The sequence below is a fragment of the Tenrec ecaudatus genome, chromosome 8, assembly GCF_050624435.1.
Source record: "Tenrec ecaudatus isolate mTenEca1 chromosome 8, mTenEca1.hap1, whole genome shotgun sequence".
Lineage (NCBI taxonomy): Eukaryota > Metazoa > Chordata > Mammalia > Afrosoricida > Tenrecidae > Tenrec > Tenrec ecaudatus.
In genome coordinates, this window is record NC_134537.1 from 144,843,694 (window position 1) to 144,863,911 (window position 20,218).

At 45.4% G+C, this 20,218-nt stretch overlaps 1 protein-coding gene across 1 annotated transcript in view; it reads right to left on the reverse strand.

Moving 5' to 3' along the window:
• The window catches only part of EFR3B (EFR3 homolog B), a 116,514-nt gene that overhangs the window by 63,176 nt on the left and 33,120 nt on the right, over positions 1-20,218 (reverse strand). Inside the window, exon 2 of the mRNA XM_075557022.1 lies at positions 5,350-5,426. Within this exon, the coding sequence (XP_075413137.1) occupies positions 5,350-5,426 (77 nt within the window). The remainder of the gene's footprint in view (positions 1-5,349; positions 5,427-20,218) is intronic.

The following is a 20,218-nucleotide window of genomic DNA, read 5'->3' on the forward strand; positions in this document are numbered from 1 at the left end:
TTGAGTCCAAACTACAAGAATTAACAATTTTTAAAAAATAGCTGATGAAAACCTAAATGTTCTATGCGACACCAACAAAAAGAAGAACTTACATTTGATAAACAGCAGAACAGAAAGAAGAAAATATAAAGACAGAAAATAATCCAAGAAGTTCTGGAAGAAAAATTTCCTAACATGACAGAACAGAAAATAACAATTCAAGAAGCCTAAGGAACCCCGAATAGAATTTATACCCAAACAAAATCACCACAACACATCATAGTCAAACGTCTAACATCGATTAAGAGACAGAACTAATAGAATGAATAAGAAATCATGACTCATCAATGTGTTGCTTATAAGAAAAAACAGACTATTAATCTAAGGATGGAAAAAATATATCAAGTTAATGGTAGTTTTTTTAAAAAGCTGGAGTAGCAACATTGATTTCTGATAGGATAGATATGAAAGTAAAGGCTACCATGAGAATACAAAGAAGACCATTATATAATGATGAGAGCCATGATTGACTCAGGAGATATAATCATAATTAACATCTATGCACCCAATAAAAGATCCTTAAAATTCACTAGCCTAACTTGGAGAGTTGAAGAAACAACCAGACAAGCTATAATAATCGTAGGAGGCTTCAATACACCATTTGCAAGAAAAGAAAGATCAATTGGAAAAGAAATTTTTAAAAGATACAGAACTAAATAACACGAATAATCAATCAACTTGATCTCTTAGATATATACAGAACACTTCACCTGACAACAACATCGTATACATTCTTCTCCAGGACAGACAGAGTGTACTCCAGAATAGATCATATGTCAGGCCATAAAGCAAGCATCAACAGATTTGAAAACACAGAACTACTACAAACTATCTTTTCAGATCACAATGCTATGAAATTAGAAACCAGTAACAGAAAGATCAAACCAAAAAACTACATGGAAACTGTTGAAGAAATAAAAAACATGTAATTTACAAATTCCTTGAAATGGATGAGAACAAAAATACTACACACCAAAACCTTTGTGACACAGCAAAAACAGTTCACAGAGGGCAATTTATAGCAATAAGTGCACCCCCAACAATTAAGAACAAAAATGAATACCTTTACTCAGCACCTACCAAAATCAGAATAAGAGCAGAAAGCAAACCTTTAGCCACCAGAGGAAAAGAAATACTAAACATTAGAGCATAAATAAATAAATTAGAAAACAGAAAAACAAAAGATCAACTAAACAAAATTTTTTTAAAGGATTAAAAAATTAATAAATCACTGGCAAATTTAACAAAGGAAAAGAAGAAGAAACAAATATTATGAATAAGAAATGAACAACATCATAACAAAATCAACCAAAATAAAGATAATTATGAAAGTTTATACTCCAAGAAATTTGAAAACTTAGAATAGATTAATTTCTAGAAACACACTACCTACCTAAATCAACACCATTCGATGTAAAAAAAACCTTAACAGACCTATAAACCATGAAGAAATATATCAAATCATTAAAAAATTTCCAACAATGAAAAAGTCCAAGATGAGATGGTTTTACTGGGAAATTCTACCAAGAATTTAGAAAGTGAAAACAAAACAAAATAAATTCATTGCCATCAAGTCGAAGGTGACTCATAATAACCCTACAGGATGGGGTAGAACTGCCTGGTAAGTTTCTGAGATGGTAACTGTTTACAGGAGTAGAAAGCCCCATCTTTCTCCTGAGAAGCAGCTAGTGGTTTCAAACTGCCGAACTTTCCAATTGCAGCCCTACACGTAAGCACTATGCCACCAATGCTCCTATTATTTAGAGAAGAGTTAACACTAATTCTCCACAAAATATTCCAGAATAAGGGAAGGGTAACACACTCACAAACTCACTTTATGAAGCAAGTATTACCCTGACATGCACACCAGACAAACACATCACCAAAACAGAAAGTGACAGCTCTATGTCCCTCCCGAACACAGATGCAAAACACCAAAACTCTAATAGAATTCAACAAAACATTGAAAATAATAATACATCATGATCAAGTGGGATTTATGCCAGGTATCTAACAATAGTTCAATATAAGAGAAACAACCAACATAATACACTATATGAATAAAACAAAAGAATCGTATGATTGTACCGACTGGGGCAGAAAAGGCATTAGACAAAATCTAACATGCATTTTTTTATGAAAAATACTTTAAAAAAATTAAGAATAGAAGGAAAATTCCTCAACATAACAAAAGCCATGTATGCAAAACAAACAGTCAGCATTTCACTGGATGAAGAGAAACGGGCACCATCCCTCTTCTGGATGGGAACCAAACAGGATTGCTTGTTATCAACACTCTTATTTAATATAGAACTGGGAGTCTTTAACAGAGATAGTATACATGAAAAACAAATCAAAATGGCAAATCCAAATGGCAGAGAAGACGTAAAATTCTCTCTGTGTGCAATGATATGATTGTAAAAATACAAAAGTGTCTGCACCACCACACCATGGAGCCAACACGGGCTCATAGCAACCCAGCAGGTTGGAGTAGATCTGTCCCTGTGGGTTTCCAAGACTGTGGCTCTTTACAGGAATAGGAAGCCCTGTCTTCTCCTGCAGATTAACTGATGGTCTCAAGCTGCTAACATTGCTGTTAGTGGCCAACACATAACCACTATGCCACCAGGGCTCTTAGAAAACCCCAAAGATCTTATTTAAAAATTGCCAGAACTAATGAAAAAATTTGGCAACATGGTAGGCTATAAGGTCAACATAGATAAGTCAATAGGATTCTGGTATATTCAGGAAGAGAACTCTGGAAAGGAAAATTTAAGAACTACAATTTATAATAACCACCCAAATGATGAAATATGTAGGAACAAGACTTAAAAGAGAAACAGAAGACTTATATAAAGAAAAGTTTAAAATACTATAAAAAACAAAAGAAGATTACATAAATGGAAGAATATCCCATGTTCATGGATAAGAAGATTTAATATAGTGAAAACATCAACATTACCAAAAACAATATGTAAATACAATCGTGACCCAAATTCTAACACAATTCTTCAAAGAAATGGAAAAACTAACAGTCAACTTTATATGGTGTGGCAGTTATATAATCTCCTGTCAACTTGAGTGAGGGGGTGAAGTCCAGCCTGTCAATCAGGTCACAGCTTGATGACTTCATGTGGAGGCGCAGTGGAGATAAATAGCTCACTGTAGGCCAGATGCGTCGCTCTGCCTTCCCTTTCCTGCTATTGAGACACTCAGAGAGCTGGAGGAGACACGTGGACACCCACACCAGTGTTGAGATGCTCCCACTGCCACTGATTCGCAAGATTTTCTATCCACTGGCCTGTGATCTTCCTGCTTTTGACATCATTGCATGTGCTGTGTGAGTCTAAAGGGGAATTTATAGGCTAGTATCAGACATATGGGCTAATATTGGACTTAGGGACTTGATCTGTACCAGGCTGGAATGTTTTCCCAATATACAATTGCTCTCTTATATAAAGCTCTTTCTTATATACATATGCGTGTCTCTGGATTTGTTTCTCAAGTCAACCGGACTAACACATACAGAAAGAAAAGAAACTCAGGTTAAGCAAAATACTAATGAAAAACAAAAACAAAGTGGAAGCCTCCCACTCCCCAATAAAGAAACTTATTAAGTAGCCACAATAATCAAAACAGATTAGCACTGGTACAATAATAGAAATATAGATCAATGGATCAGAACAGAGAATCTAGAATTAATGCCAACCACCTACAGACAACCGATTTCTAAATATAAAGGACTAATACACATTAAACGATAGTCTTTTCAACAGATGGTGCTGGGAAAACTGAATCTCTATCTGTAAAAGAATGCAACAGGACCCATACCTCACACCATATGAAAAAACAAACTCAAGATGGATTAACGACTTAAACACAAGCCCTACAAAGGCCCTCGTATAAAGCATAAACTCACTACCAAATACAATGAAAAACACTCACACCACAGAAGACAACATAGTCTTCTTAAGAAAACACTTATGTACATCAAAAAAATCTTCATCAAACAGAAAATACAGAACCCACAATTTGGGAAAAAAACATTTTGGCAATGATATATCAGATAAAGGACTAATCTCAAAATTCTGTAGAACACAGCAACACTTTAATATGGAAAGCACAAATAATCCAATTAACAAATGGACAGAAGACATAAATAGGCAATTCCCCAAAGATGACAGCCAGGCAGCCAACAAACATATGAAGAAATGCTCTCAAGCATTAGCTATAAGGGAAATCCAAATGGAATCAACTCACACGAATGCTGAGAGCAAAATTAAAAACACTTCCAAAAACAGAAAACAGCAAATGCTGGTGAGGATGTGGAGAAACGGGACCATTCAGACACTGCTAGTGGGGATGCAGAATTGTACAGCCACTATGGAAAAAGAGTATGGAGTACCCTTAAACAGAAAGTCTTTATGATCCAGTAATCTCTCAGCTTGGTACATCCCAAAGAATAAAACACAAACCCATATAGTCACACCCATGGTTATTACCAAAAAGGTGCAAACAACTAAGATGCCCATGTGTGGAGGAATAGCTAAATTAATTCTGGAATGTACATAATACAATGGAATGTTCTGCATCTCTAAAGAAACATAACAAAACTGTCGAAGACCTCATGGTATGGACACATTTGCTCGATCTCATAAAGACAAATACCGCATGACACCATAAAAGAAAAGAAAAACACATAAGAAAAACAATTTCACACCAAATTAAACAGACTCTGAAGGCTATGTGGAGGCCAAGAAACGGAGGAAGGAAAAGTGGGGTGGGAAGGAAAAATATATTTTCATTTTAATATATGATGAATCAATTAATCAATCAATGCAGCCTGGCGGTTGAGTGGCGCCCTGGCTGGTGGAGGGACTAGCTTGGCAGCCGCGAAAACAGATGTTCTGTAAGCACACACCCGACAGCTGGCAGCCACCACAGGGCAGCCAGACAAAGTCATGGAGCTTGAGCTCATCTCCGAGACAGGAGAGTGCTCACACTAAACAGCAGGGAAATATTGCCATCAAGAGTCAGCAACTTGAAGAAACTATCGCCCAGAGAGATATAAATGAGAAAGAGGCCCTGATTGTTCTGTGCTGGCTCAAGGCCTGCCACGGCACATTTCCAGCTGCCCTCTGCAGTCTGACTTCAGGGCGATCCAAACGGTCTCATCGTCCCAGCCCCAAGAGCCCCTCACCCTGGATGGGACTGTGGCCAAGGTGACAGTGTGTCAGGCCAGAGGCGCCCAGCCTGGGTGGTGGTGACTGTGGTGCCAGCGGCATCGGGCAGAAGTCGCGTGTTACCTACCTCTGGGTCTTCGGGGAATATGTTGTCAACCAGCCTCTTGTACCTGGGGCGTAGTGCACCGCAGCAGCTACACACGCCTGGAACGGGAACGGGAAAACGCTGTGAGCAAATCTGCTCGCTCCACCCGGGGAGACCCGGGGCCAGAGCCGGGGCAGCAGCCCAGCATGCACTTGGAACAAATTGAGGGTGGTCCCTCCCCTAGGGTGCCAGGGGCGTAGTCTTCCCTGGAAGAGCCCTCTCCCACTGCTTCCCTGCTGTCAACTTCCAAGACATTTCCCCTTCCCATTTCATGGCTTTTACTTGGGGATCAGGCGTGGCGGTAGATGCACACGGCAGGTAGCAAACTGGCATGTTTTTGGGGTGCCCTGACATAGAGGAACATTGAGGAGTAAGTCTTCCACAAGTGAGAGTTTACCTAAAGGTGTGCCACATTACTACTGTTGTATGTGTTCACACACACACACACACACACGAAATCGTCAGAAACGTCATGGAAAACGTGTATTTTTTTTAAAACTATTTATAGATTTCCAAAAACTGTTTTGCACCAAATAAACTCCAACTAACAGCTGCTCCAAGGAAGAAAGCTGAGGCTTTCTGCTCCCATCAAGATTTACAGCCTCCGAAGCCCACAGAGGCCATTCTATCCTGTCATATAGGATGGCTGCCAGTTGGAATCAACTCTATGGCCCTGAATTTGTTTTGCTCTTTGCACACTCATGCACATACAGAATCTCATCCACATACTTACATGCCCTCTTCTGAGAGCGAACTACAACTCTCTGGAGGCCCAAGGCTCCTGGGACTACGGGCCCTGCTCTCCTAGCCCACCTTTCATTGTTCCCAGTTTCCCCTCCGGTTTGCTCCTCAATCGCCCTCTACCATCCTTTCTCCGGGGGCCATTTCCATTATAGAATGTCATGCGAAATATGATAAATTAACATTACCATTAATTATTAACATTTGAAAATGCATCAGTAATGCAGTGTGATTGTGGTATTTGAGAACGGCAGCATTTGGAAGTTGGGGGAACCTTAGGGGCCATCCAGCTCATCTTCTCCCTCCCCCGCAGCGCACACTGCCCCTTGGGCATCCCAGCTCCACCCAGATGAGTGGAGGGGCGGGGAGCAGGGCAGTAAGGGAGGGCCTGGTGGGCAGGCTAGAGCCTGGGAAAGTCTACCCCACTTCCCCTAAAACAATTGCCCCCTTATTCTACCAATTAAAGATGAATTTTGTTTGTCCAAGCGCTCTACTTAAAATGCAAATGTGCCTGCCAGGGGAAGATTGAGCTCACGGGTCATTCAGAAAACAATGACTTGCTTCAGTGGTACTGACTTCAGTCGTGCACAAAGATCTTTCCACAGGGTGGAGAAAAGCAGTTCTCTGGGCTCTTGATTGGGGGTGGGGTGATGGGAGCTAAGAGGGGCAGATTGTGGGCTCTAGGAGGTGGTCTGGGTGTTAAGGAATGGAAGGTTTGGACATGAGGCAATACTGGCACCCCCACGCCCACCCCACCCGCAATTGGGGTAGCTCCGTGACCCGCAGCTCCAGCCAGGCTTGATGAGGGATACAAATCCAGGGCTACCACCTGGATGCACTGGACTGCTAACCCAAAAGTCTGGGCTGTGGAGGAAAGGCCTGGAGACCAATCTGTGACAGCACCCTGGAGCACAGTTCCCCAGGACGTACATGGGGTTCCCATGACTCAGGATGGACTTGATGGCAGCTTGGGGCAGGGGCCATCCTGACTTACTCCTGGCCATTTAGTTGTAGTCTAGCCTGACTGCCCCCCCTTCTCTGATCCCCAGAGGCCAGGGCTGGGGGCAGAGTGGCCAGCGGTGAGAGCTTCCAGTTGCCCTGCTGCTTCCCAACTGTGACCTGGGCATCCTCTCGTCATGGGTGTCCTCAGCTCTCACGGGCAGAGAACATTATCTCACACACACACACACACACACACACACCACGGCACAGGGCGGGGCCAGGCAGAGTCTCAGGAAAGGCTGGCTTGTAGTCGTCTTTCCCACCTCTGCATTCCCTCAGTGGAGCCATTCCAGAAATGTCTTTCCAGAAATGTAAGCCGGACATTCCCTTGAAAGATTAGTGGGACTGTCCCCAGGGCCCACTTGCTCAGCAACGCTGACCAAGGCTGACGGAAGCCCAGAGATCTAAGAAGCTGCAAGCGCTGAGCATGCCTTCAGATGGTCACTCCCACCTCCTGGGCCCCGCGTGTCTGCAGCGTGGGCCATTTCCTCGGGCAACGGGACGCGCTGGCAAAGAACAAGGACTGGCCTAGGCCTCCATCCCTGCAGGCCACCTTCCCAAATCCAGAATCTCCCAACCTGCCTGCCTCAGCATCAACTCTGAGCACCCCAGTCCCTATGTGACGCAACACAGAGGTAACACACAGACCAGAACTGAATGCTGCTGAGAGATGAAGCAAGACGAGAGGGGGAGAGAATACAGAGGGCTTGCACAAACATGTGTGCCAGTGTGTGCGCAGGCTATGCCTGTGTGTGTGTGTGTGTGTGTGTGCGCGCAGGCTATGCCTGTGTGTGTGTGTATGCGCGCGTGCGCGCGCAGGTTACAACCGTGGCTACAGGGGCAATGGGTGGAAGGTGTCCAGAAGTAAGAGAATGGAGATTGTGGGGAATAGAGTCACACTGTCCTCCCCAAATGATGACATTATTAGTTATTCTCTAGAAAAAGGTTTTTGGAGGCAAATAACTACATGAAACCAGGTCTATCAAATCCCCTCTTCCTAAGGTAGAGAAACTGACATTTATTTAGACCAACATCTCCCCATTTTTACTACTGTAATGCCAATGTCATTCTAAGGAACACCTTGGGTGCTATTGCTCCAGACAATTTAAAAGTAGTGGGTTCAAGTCTGGAGACCTGGAGGCCTGGTGGTTACTCACTGGGCTGCTAACCACAAGGTCAGCAGTTCGAAACCATAGCCGCTCAGAGGGAGAATGATGAGGCTTTCTACTCCTGTAAAGAGACACAGGGTCGCCAACGCACAGGGACAGATCTACCCTGTCCCACAGGGTAGCCATGCGTTGGCATCTACTCAATGCCAATGAGTTTGATTTTTTGAAATTTAATGTCCTTCTCCAGTGACAAATCCCTCCAGATAAATGTCCAAAGTACATCAAGAATTAGTCATTCGGAATTATTCAGAATTGCTCATTATCCTCCTTCTGGCCATCCGTGATGTGTTCATTATTCTTCACCAGCCCTGCCATGCAAGGTCCTTCATTTGAAAATTGAAGATGATAATCACTCCTTCCCACAGGGTGGGGGTGAGGGTTAAATAGAACTGTGCATCCTGTCATTTCGGGAGGTGCCTCTTACTTCCCTCTCCAGCCCCTTGAAGGAGAGACACAGAAGGTCGAGCTGGGGCAGATTAGGGCAGCCGTGAGCATCCTGGGTGGAGTTCAAGTCTAACTTCCTTAGACAGAGACGTGTGGGCGCCCCCTGAGCCACGGATGACAGCGATTGTCATTCTGGGACCATGGGAAAGACGGGATTGGTCAGGATTTGATTTAAGGCAGTGGGGGGGATACCTGGACCAGAGTGAGGCTGCAGGTATTCTGAGCGACTTGATTGGAGCCACTGCACATCTTTAAGCAGGTGGGGCGCAGGGGGTGGGGTGTAGGATTAGAAACAGGTAACAGCGATGGTTGTTCAACACAAGCACAATTGTCCCTGAATTATCCATGTGGAGAACGTCGGGATGGCAAATGCGTCGTTACGTATCTATTTACCACGAACCCATCAGAAAGTTGAGTGGCTGGGGGTAGGGCAGCATCACTGGGGACACTTGGGAACCACAGCAAAAAGGATGGAAGAAGAGCAGTACCCTAGACAAAACTGGAGACCTAGAGCAGTGCTCCTCCACCTGTGGGTGGCAGCCCCTTTGGGGTCGAATGACCCTTACACAGGGGTCACAGATTACAGTTAGGAAGTAGCCACGAAAATAATTTTATGGTTGGGGGGTCACCACCACATGAGGAACTGTATTCAAGGGTCGAGGCCTTAGGAAGGTTGAGAACTACTGCCCTAGAGGTAGGTGAAGGCGGGGTGGGGATGATCAGTTTTAGGAGCCCAAAGCTGAAGCTTTGAAAGCCCAAAGCTTTGAGAGCCCAAAGCTGAACCTCAGAGGGCCACCCTCTTGGGCGTGGCCCCTGAAGCTTCACGCGAAGATGGATCTCGTTGTAAAAGGCAGAGCCACCGTGGTCTTGTCCCAGAGGCTCAGGCATTTGGAACCTTCAAACTCCTCACCCTGACCTCCAAACACGCCTTCAGTAGTGTCCCCTGCACTGGGATGTTTGACTCACAAAAAGAGAGCAGCTGATAAAATCTTCCAGAGGGTATACACAGTTTTAAAAAGACTCAGAACCAAAGGCAATCACTTCTAACAGCAGAATCCAGGGCCATGCTTGAAGGGCAGGATGTTTACATAAGAAAGCAGAACACAAATTGTTCTGCGCATTGTTCTGCCACGCTGGACTCTGACAATGCTGAAAACAAAGAGCTCTTTGCAAACCTCGTTTTGAGGAAACGAAGCCAGAGAAATAAAATAAACAGCTTTATTTTGGGGTGGTGGTGGAAGAGTATCGAAGTTGACAGGTTTTTTTGTTTGTTTAAAGGCACCACCTGGCGATATTAATGATAATTGTTCTATAATTTGAGCAATCTGCTGGGCCACTAGTCGACTCGTTTCTTTTGGTACAGGGACTCTGTGTATTCCTTTTCACGTTTGCCTATATAATCTTTTAATATTGAAATTCAAAGCTTGAATTTTTTTCTTAAATTCTTTCCATGTGAGGCACGCTGAGTATATTCTCCATTTTGGGCTTACTAACTCCAGGAACTTGGAACATTTTATCGCAATGGTTTACTTCGTCTTCTTGAGCTGCCCTTTGACATTTCCTGTCAGGCTCTTTGACGTCTTCATTTCTTCCATCGGCTTTGCTACTCCGTGACGGAGAGCAAGTTCCAGAGTCTCTTCTGACATCTGCTTTGGTCGTCTCTTTCTTTGTGTGTGCGTTTCTCGACGCCCTCCCCCAGCTCTCCGGGTCTCATCCCTCAAGTTCATTCCATCACACCCGTGCTTGAGATGGTCTGGAGATTCTAGTAGGATATCCGCACGGTTGCACTTTGGAGATCGTGGGCTTGTTTTCATTTGCCTCAGTGTCAACCTGAACGTACATATGAGAAATCGGCGGTCTGTCCCCGGTCGGCCCCTGACCTTGCTTTGGCAGCTGACACTGAGCGTCTCCCTCGTCGCGTCCCACACCTGAGGTCGGTTTGATTTGGAGATGCGTGCGGGTTTGTGGTTTTGAAAGAAGGTCCTCGTGATGAAGAAGCCACTGATCTTGTCTATGTGCTCTCCAGCTTCCGTTCTATCACCGAAAGTCATATTTTCCAAATAACGTTCCTTCCTCTTCGCTCCAAACTTTCCCATTCCAATCGGCAATGTTTAGCGATGCCTCTTGAGTGTGTGTTTGATCGATTTCAGACTGAAGGAGTTGGTTGGGTTCTTGACTTTCTTCATCATTAGCTTCAGTGGTGGGGTGTGTAAATCTCAGTCATCGCTGTATGCACTGCGTCTCCTTGGGTGTGTGTAGGTATTATTCTGTCACAGACAGAATGGCACTTCAAGATAGATCTTTCAATCCAGTTTGATGATGAGTGTGCTGCCCTTCCTCATCCCCATTGTTCATCCTCAGCATTGCAAATCACATGAATGCCTGATTCAACAAGGTCAACAAAAGTCTACCTCAGCTCACAGTGTGTTCCATTTCATTTTTGACAACTTCCAATGTTCCCAGATTCATACTTTGTACATTCCAGGTTCCAATTATTAATAGATGTGTACAGCTGTTACTCCTAATTTTGAGTGGTGCCCTGTCAGAAGATACAGGTCCCAAAGCTTTATTCCATCGATATAATTTTTCTCAACTCTTCTTGGAGAGAGCAGCTCTTCCTGAGTCATGTTTTCAGTGTCTTCTGACCTGAGGAGCTCATATATCTGACAATATTCCACCACTACACATCAGGCTTTTCCATTGTTACCTCCTCAGAAATGCACGGCCTATTTCTCCTTCATGGTCTGACCTTAGTTTGAAGTGGGTTCACTTTGGGTGACCCCTGTTGATATTAGAAATACTGGTGACATAGCTTCCGGCCTTACAGCTCCATACATCAGGATCCGAAGTCAGCATCCAGATGGGAGGAAGTCTTATTAAGAACCTGTCATGCGCAGGTGACGCAACCTTGCCCGCTGAAAGTGAGGACTTGAAGCACTGGCTGAGGAAGGTCAAGGGTTGCAGCCTTCAAGATGGATTACTGTGCAGCGTACAGAAAACACAACCCTCACTGTTTTCATGTATCTTTGATGTTCATGGCCAATATCGACACCGTAGATAGAGCTGCTCTTACTCTTGCCACCTCTCTCTCCCTCAGAACAGTGGGTGCATTCAAACCACTGACCTGTGAGTGAGCCCCCAAGTGCTTAACCATGGTGCTCCAAGGCTCTCTTCCCTGGCCACTGTTACTCTGTCATTGTCTATCCCCGATGTAGTCCTTTTCGCAGCACTTTTACCAGCTGACACCTTTAATATTTGTTCACCCCCACTTACAGATGAGATTCTTGAGGTCTGTGTCTCTTATCTCTGCTGCACCCTGGAGCCTGGAGCGGGGTCTGGAAGGCCTTTATTAGTGAGGCAGTGGGAGAGTTCTTGCCATCCATTGGGGGGAACGGGACCCTGCTTCAGTTCCAATCAATGGACCTCAGATGCAGCCAGCACTCCAGTGTCAGTTGAGTGGCATGTGGCTACGATGTTAAAGAGGTTTCAGCAGAGCTTCCAGGCCAGCACGATCTGATAGCAGACCTGCATCCAGCGGCTGCAACCCCAGCTGCTCTGTGGTCAGTATCTTGATCCCCATGACCCCTGCATCCCAGGGCCTCATTTTCCTTTGTTTGCTCCCCCAGTTCTATTTACTCGATTCATGGAACCCCTTGATCAGAGCTACCCATTACTCAGAATGATGGATGATTTAAAATAACACGTCTCAAAAACTAAGCATGCTTTTTAACATGTCATGGATTGAATTGTGTCCTCCCTAAATATGTGCCAACTTGACTGGCCATTATTCTCCGTATGAGCCTCTCGTCTGTGATCTGATGTGATAATCCTCTATGTCGTAAATCCTCATCTCTGCAAGGTGAATGAAGCAGGATCAGACATTGTTATGTTAACGAGGCAGGATACAATCTACAGGATTAGGTTGTGTCTTGAGTTTTGAGATTAAAAAAAGAAAAGATTAAACAAGCTAACTAAAATGAGAGACCTGTTACCATTAAGAAAGAAAAACTGGACTGGAGCATTTCTTTAGACTCAGGGGCCTGGAGCTGGGAACCTCCTAGACCCCAGGGGAGACTGATCCCAATGCACAAGGGGATCATCAAGGAATGCCAGCCCCACAAGTGCTGAAACGCCCCAGATCTTCCTTTCCTAAACTATGTGACAACACAGAGAGAACACCTGGTTCTCAACCTTGCTAATGCCACCACCCTTTCAGACAGTGCTGCATGGGGTGGTGACCCCCAACCATAGCACTATTTTCATTGCTATTTCATCACTGTCATTTTGCTACTGTGAAGAATCGGGTGACCCCTGTGAAAGGGTCGTTCGACCCCCAAAGGGGTCGCAACCCACCGCGCCTCTAGAGCTAGCCCCTGGATTCAGACTCCTAGCCTCCAGAACTGTGAGAGAATAGATTTCTGTTTGTGAAAGTCACCACTTGTGATATTTCTGTTACAGCAGCACTGGATTATTGAGACGACCCGTTCCCCAGCACCTTCATTACTAACCTAGCATCGGGGTCTCGGAGTGGTAGAAATGATTAAGGTCCTTGGTCGCAAACCTTCAGTTTGCTGGTTCAAGTCCACCCAGAGGTACTCACCGGGCACTTACTTCTGGGAAACCCACCAACAACCATCCAATAGAACACAGTTCTCTGACACACATGATGTCCCATGAGCTGGAGTCAACCCCCCGGCAACCAGTTACCCCTGTATCCCGAGTCAGGCCCGGTGAGGCTCAATGCAGTGAGCTCTCTCCTCTCCTTCATCATGGCCTGGCTTCCTGGAACTGATTACTAGTAGCCAACGCCTACCCGTGGTTCTCACCCACGCAGGGCTAAGCACTGCGCCCGGCACTTGCCAAATATTTCACATCCTGCTCATATGTAGCACACCAGGAGGTCTACGCCGTTTGATCATTTTACAGAAAGAGCAGGATCGGAGAGGGGATGTGTCGTGCCCAAGGTGACACAGCGTGCATCTGCTTCCACTCTGTCATTCAGTTTCCCCTCAGTCTCCATCACTTGGCAAAAACTCAAAAGTCTCTTCGCTGAATTTTCAAGTCCACCCCACAGCCACCAGGCTGGAGCCCTGCCTCCACACCCAACACCCTGCTCTTGTAAACACCAGCATGCCAGTCTCTTTGCTCCTGGGTCATTCTCCGTGTGCTTTCACGGCAAAGCATTGCTTTCTTAAGTCTTTCTCCAAGGCATGCATTGAGAGTGGCCGCTCACTCCAGGATCTGTGGACCGTCATCTGCAGCGAGGGAGGCCCCTGATACTGGGCGTGTTGCCACTGATGCTCCAGGAGTCGCCTGAGGTTCCATCTACTGTGGGTTGGGGTGCTCTGGTGTAGAAGCGGGGTTGGTAACAGAGCAGGACGGCCAGTAAGAGCCACCGGTCTGGGGGTGGTGAGATGAGCATGCAGGGGGCAGGGCTGGCAGATGCCACCACCCACTGAGCACCCCCAGGAGCTTTGTTGAAAATGCCATGGTGTCCCACCCAGCCATCACCGCACACACTGTCCCAGCAGCCTGGACCAATCTCTGCAGCAGTCTCTGATTCCTCTCCTACCGCTGCTGTGCAGGTGAGTTAGCCCAGTGACTGCGAGGCCCGCAGAGACTGCAAACACCCAGGGCTACTTTACTTCACCTGCCTTTGGTCCCCTCCCCTTCTTAGCCATCAATTTCCCGTGAGCAAACATCAACACCATTATCCCCATTCACCAAGGACAAAACCCGCCTTTCTTGTTTGTTTAAAATAGTCTTTATTTTCTTAGCCTTGCAATCCCCTTGGAGAGGGAGGGCTGGACTCGGGCCATTCCTTTCACGGAAGCAAATGGGATTGTCTTTAAACAATTTACAATACAACCAAATCCAGGGCAAGCGGCACCACAAACCCAGTCAAATGAATGGCAGGAAACTGTACAGAGTTCAGAGAGAGGTGCACCCAAGGGTGATTGAACCTGAGCCGTGAGTGGAGCACTTGCTGGGTGGTGGGTTGAAGCAGAGGAGGGGGGTTCACATAAACGGGCTCTGCCGTCAAGGAACTTACTCCTTCGTTGGCAACTGACACCCACCTACATTTAAAGGTGATGATGTACCACCGTGAGCTTCAAACAAACTCCCTGCCATGCGCGACCCTACAGGACAGGGTGGAACTGCGCCTGTGGGTTTCAGTGACTGCGCTCTTTCCAGGAGTGGAAGGCCTCCTGTTTCTCCTGAGAGATGGTTGGTGATTTTTAAACTGCTGACCTTGCAGCTAAGCAGCCCGACGTGTAACCACTACACCACCAGGGTGCCTTACGCGGAGACGAGGGAATCCATTAACGGGAAGAAATTGCCAAGCTGAATCCATCAGGATGGCTTTCCTGGAAGAGGCGAGATCTGCACGGGGTCATTCATGATGAGGAAAAATGGCACGTATGGGGGAGTGTACCAAAGAAAGCACCCAGCGCCCTTCAGATGGGACCCTTTAAAAACCCTTAAAAAGGTCCCTCAAACAGCACATATGCTCACATGTATACAGCTTGTAAAACCTCCAAAATAAAAATGAACACAGCTATTACACAGAATCACACTACTCAGTCCTATTAGAATCGCAAGATCTTTGATTTTAGTGTCTGTTTCTTTGCTCATGAATACAGACCAATAAAAACAGCTTTAAAAATACAGGCATAAAATTGGGGTCCTACATGTTCTCCAGAGAAAGAAAGGAAAACCATATATATATATATATATATATATATATATATATATATATATATATATAGTGGCAGAGTGGTTACAGATTGGGCTGCTGACAGCAGGTTCAGTAGTTTGAAACCACCAGCCACTCCTTGGGAGCACGATGAAGCTTTCTATTCCCGTCAAAAATTACAGTCTTGGAAGTCCACAGGGGCAGTTCTACCCTGTCCTATAGGGTGGCTAGGAATTGTCACCGACTCTGTGGCAGTGAGCTTGTTATTTTTTGGTTAGATTAAGATAGATAGATTGAGGTAAATTATCTCAAAGAAACGGCACATGCAGCTTTAGAGGCTGGCAAATCCCAAGTCCGTGAGTGAGATGTTAGGCTGGAGGTTTCTTCTAACTTACATCATCACTCCAGGGGCTGGTGAATCCAGGATCAGCAGGTCTGACGCCAGATGACAGAGGTTGGTTAAGTCCTAAGACTGGTAGTAAGATGGTAGGCTGCTGGCTCAAAGGCTGAAGAGGCTGATGAAGCACAAGAGCAGCAGGTTCTAGATGCAGGGTCAGGAGCAAGGGACCATGCTTTGCTGCAAAGTCTATCTACAAGGGGCTTCAAGAAGTTTGCAGAAAATTTCTCTTTTAATAGATTTTTCAAAAACGTTTTGAAGCCCCCTCATCTATATTGGATGTAGGCCACAACCCTGAGGAAACTGCCGTGACAACTGATCACATCACGAGGGCGATGGCAGCGTTAGGACCTATCACGCCACTGAACACCATGGCCCAGCCGAGCTCACATAGAACCTTCACCAACACATCCAGCATCATGCTATTCTGCGGTGAGCACTTACCTGCTGTCTAGAAGGTTTTAGGATTCTCAGTTTTATGGACACAGAATTCAAAGACCATATAATTCAGTGGCTTAAATCTGTTCCAACGAGCTGTGTAATCCTCACTAGAATAAGCTTTAAAACATTTTCTTCATCCTTATAGGCATGATTATTAGCTGTCTACTCCCCACCCCCAAGTTCCCTCGACAGAACCCTAAGAAGCGATTAATCTAGTGACTGTCTCTATAGACTTACAGATCCTGAAGTTCCGGTAAAGGACATCATAAAAAGCAACAGCACCACCAAAATAAAACACAGGAAAACCTCGATTCAGAAGAAAGCAGAAAATATTAAAAACCAGAACAAGTTAAAATGGGTCAAAAGGGAAAAGAAACAGTAAGACATTAAATGCTGACCTAAGTGCATCTGCAGTGATCCACTTTCCAGTGTGCTCGGTCTGCCAGCAAGACTTGCACATCCCTGGTCCCCGGGCTGAGGGAGCTCAAAGGAGGCTTAATTCAGGTGGGGGGCTCTGCATAGGGATTATGCACCTTCACCGTCATCTATAGCCTTTACAATCCCTTTTTAATGGCTTCTTACCATTCTAGCTTTTGGCCAGACCTTGATCTCTTTAATCATTGTCTCCTGGGGTTTCCAATTTTTCATTATTCAGAGTGATGCAGCAATTTACCCTCTGTCGTCTGGTTTAATTAAGGCCAGGAGTCTGACAGGGAGCACGAGCTTTGTTTGATTGGCGATAAGGAAATCAAACTGCACCTTGAGGCTCAGGGCTCTGAGAGCAGCCGAGAAGAGTGTTGGCAGAAGCTGGGGCGAGACCTGTCTCGTGTGGCGTGGCCAGACGCGGATCGGAAGAGACTAACAGGGGTGCTGATGAAAATGAGTCTGGGGGAGGGAGGGGGGGTGGAGAGGGAGAACCAATGACCAGGATCTACATATAACCTGCTCCCTGCGGGATGGACAACAGAAACGTGGGTGAAGGGAGAAATCAGACAGTGTAAGATATCACAAAATAATAATAATTTATAAATTACCAAGGTTCATGAGGGAGGGGGGAGAGGGAAAATAAGGAGCTGATACCAAGGGCTCAAGCAGAAAGCAAATGTTTTGAGAATGATGATGGCAACAAATGAACAAATGTGCTTGACACAATGGATGGATTGTGATAAGAGTTGTACAACCCCCAATAAAATGATTATAATAATAATAATAAAGAAAAAAAAAAGAAAATGAGTCTGGGGAAGGGGCCTGATTCTGTGTTTCCAGACAGCTCTTGCTTGAAGTGGAAGTAAACAGCTGCCAGGTTCTCCATAGGGAGATGCTTTGGGCAAGACCTTGTCTGAATTCACAGACAAACCACAGCTTCCCCACCCTGACCTCTGAGAGCCCCTCCCATGCTGTCTGACCAGCCTTGGATAATCTGATTGGAGCTGGGGATTCAGAGTAAGAGAAATGTGTTCCATTGATCTAATGCCAGCATTTCTACGCTTCTCTCCATGTAGGGTTCCCTAAGCTTTGGGGGGCACACTTCAAGTGAAGCCTTCCTTCAAAATACATCAACAGAACCTTTCCCCACACTTAGGACCACCAAGAACAGGATAGGCTTCACGTGCTCAGGTCAGACTGGCACAATGACTGTTAGCTAACTTAATCATCAGTGTTCTTATGATAGATGGTATTAAAATTTCTCTCTCCACTTGGGAGAAAGAAGGCAGGGTGGGATGAAGCTATTAGTCAGAAAAAGAATGGCCTCAGGGGTGCCCAGAAAGGGAGGAGTCAACCAGGGCGCAGCACAGCGCCAAGCTCAGGATACACGGAATCAGTACAGCACCTCCGACGAGACACACAATCCTCCTCTGGCTCCTCCAGGCTCTCATGACCCCAGTCCTGCCTGTCACTGCCGGCTGGCCGGAGCATGTACACAGGTACAGAGAGGAGATAAGAGCTCACCATACACAGAATCAGGGAACAGGAATGGGAGTAGCAATGCCAGAAGGGTAGGGGAAGGTGGGGAGAGGAGGGGAGGAGGGGGAACCGATTGCAATGATGGACACAAAACCACACATACACACCCTCCAGGGGGACGAACAGTAGAACCCATGGGGGAAGGGAGATAGTGTTTGGTGTAAGATATGAAAATAATTATTTATAATTTATCAAGGGATCACAAGGGTGGGAGGAGGGAGTTGATATCAAGGGCTCAAATAGAAAGTAAGTGTTTAGAAAATGATGATGGCAACATATGATACAATTGATGTATGGATTGTTATAAGAGTTGTTTAAAAAGTTTTTAGAGCCCTCAATATAATTACCTTTTAATAGTTTTTTTAAAAGAATGGCCTCAATAACCTATAAAATCTAGTCTATCCATCCCCTTACGGAAAGGTCATGGGAAGGAGACAAGCCAGTCAGGGTGCAGTGTAGCAATGATGAAACATACAACTTTCCTCTAGTTCTTTAATGCTTCCTCACCCCCACTATCATGATCCCAATTCTCCCTTACAAATCTGGCTAGGCCACAGGATGTACACTGGTACAGATAGGAACTGGAAACACAGGGAATCCAGGACAGATGATCCCTTCAAGACCAGTGGTAAGAGAGGCAATATGGGGAAGGTGTAGGGAGGGTGGGGTGGAAAAGGGAAATCGATGATAAGAATCTACATATACCCCCCTCCCTGGGGGACAGACAACAGAAAAGTGGGTGAAGGGAGACATTGGACAGTGTAAGACATGACAAAATAATAATAATTTATAACTTATTAAGGGTTTATGAGGGAAGGAGGAGTGGGGAGGGAGGAAGTAAATAGGAACTGATGCCAAGGGCTTAAGTGGAGAGCAAATGTTTTTTGAATGATCAGGGCAACGAATGTACAAATATGCTTTACAAATGGATGGATGTATGGATTGTGATAAGAGTTGTATGAGCCCTCAATAAAATGACTTAAAAAATACTAGTCTATCTTAGGTTCTTGCTATTTTATGCATAGTTTCAATATATAATTTCCTAAAGCTTTACACCATGTTAACTCCCTCACTGCCGTCCAGTTGATACTAACTCATGGGGACCCTATAAGATAGGGTAGAACTGCCCCTGTGCGTTCCAAGACTGTAACTGTTCACTGGACCCCGTCTTTCTCCCCAGGAGCCACCAGCGGTTTCAAACTGCTGACCTTTCGGACTGCAGCCCGATTTATAACCACTACGACACCAGGGTTTCATGCAGTGTTAGGGTGAACCAAACCACTTCAGGAAAAGTACTTGATGAGCCGAATGCCGATCTGTTTTTGAGGGGCAGTGCCAAAGAAAATAACTAACATAATTTGGAAGGGGGAGAGATGAACGAAAGATGACTTGAAAGTGTCGATTTTCATCTGAGTGCGTCTCTTTAAATCTGTAATGCGGTGTTCCTTCATCAATGACTGCATCCACCCACCACTGGGACCACAAGGTCCCAGATAATGCAGGCAGATCCATCTTCTCCCCCCAGTTAAAATCACAAGGGGAAACAAAAAGAGAAATGGCCCTTAAAGCCTTTCATGTTTATTTTATTCTTGGAGCATGAAGCACAAGCTGTTAAGAAATCTAAATCCAATTAGTGGTTACCAGGAGGGAAAGGCGGGGGAAGCAGAGAGTCATTGCTTAGGGGACAATGAGATTCTGCTCATGGTGGTGGAATCATTTGGAAATGGCGAGTGGTGTTGGCAGTATAATATGATGGATATAATCAGCGCCAATGGCTGGTCACATAGGTGAGTGGGAAACACAGATGAACTCGGGGTGGGGGGGCGGAGAAAAACTTAAAACATACACACACGTACCATGATTGCTTGAAGGCCCAAGGGCCAACCTCCCTGTGGAAACCCAGCCTAAGTGCTATCACCATGGCCACTAACCACAGCTTACATTTTAAAACATCTGATCCAGGCCAGGCACTCTCCTACGTGTTAACCGATGATT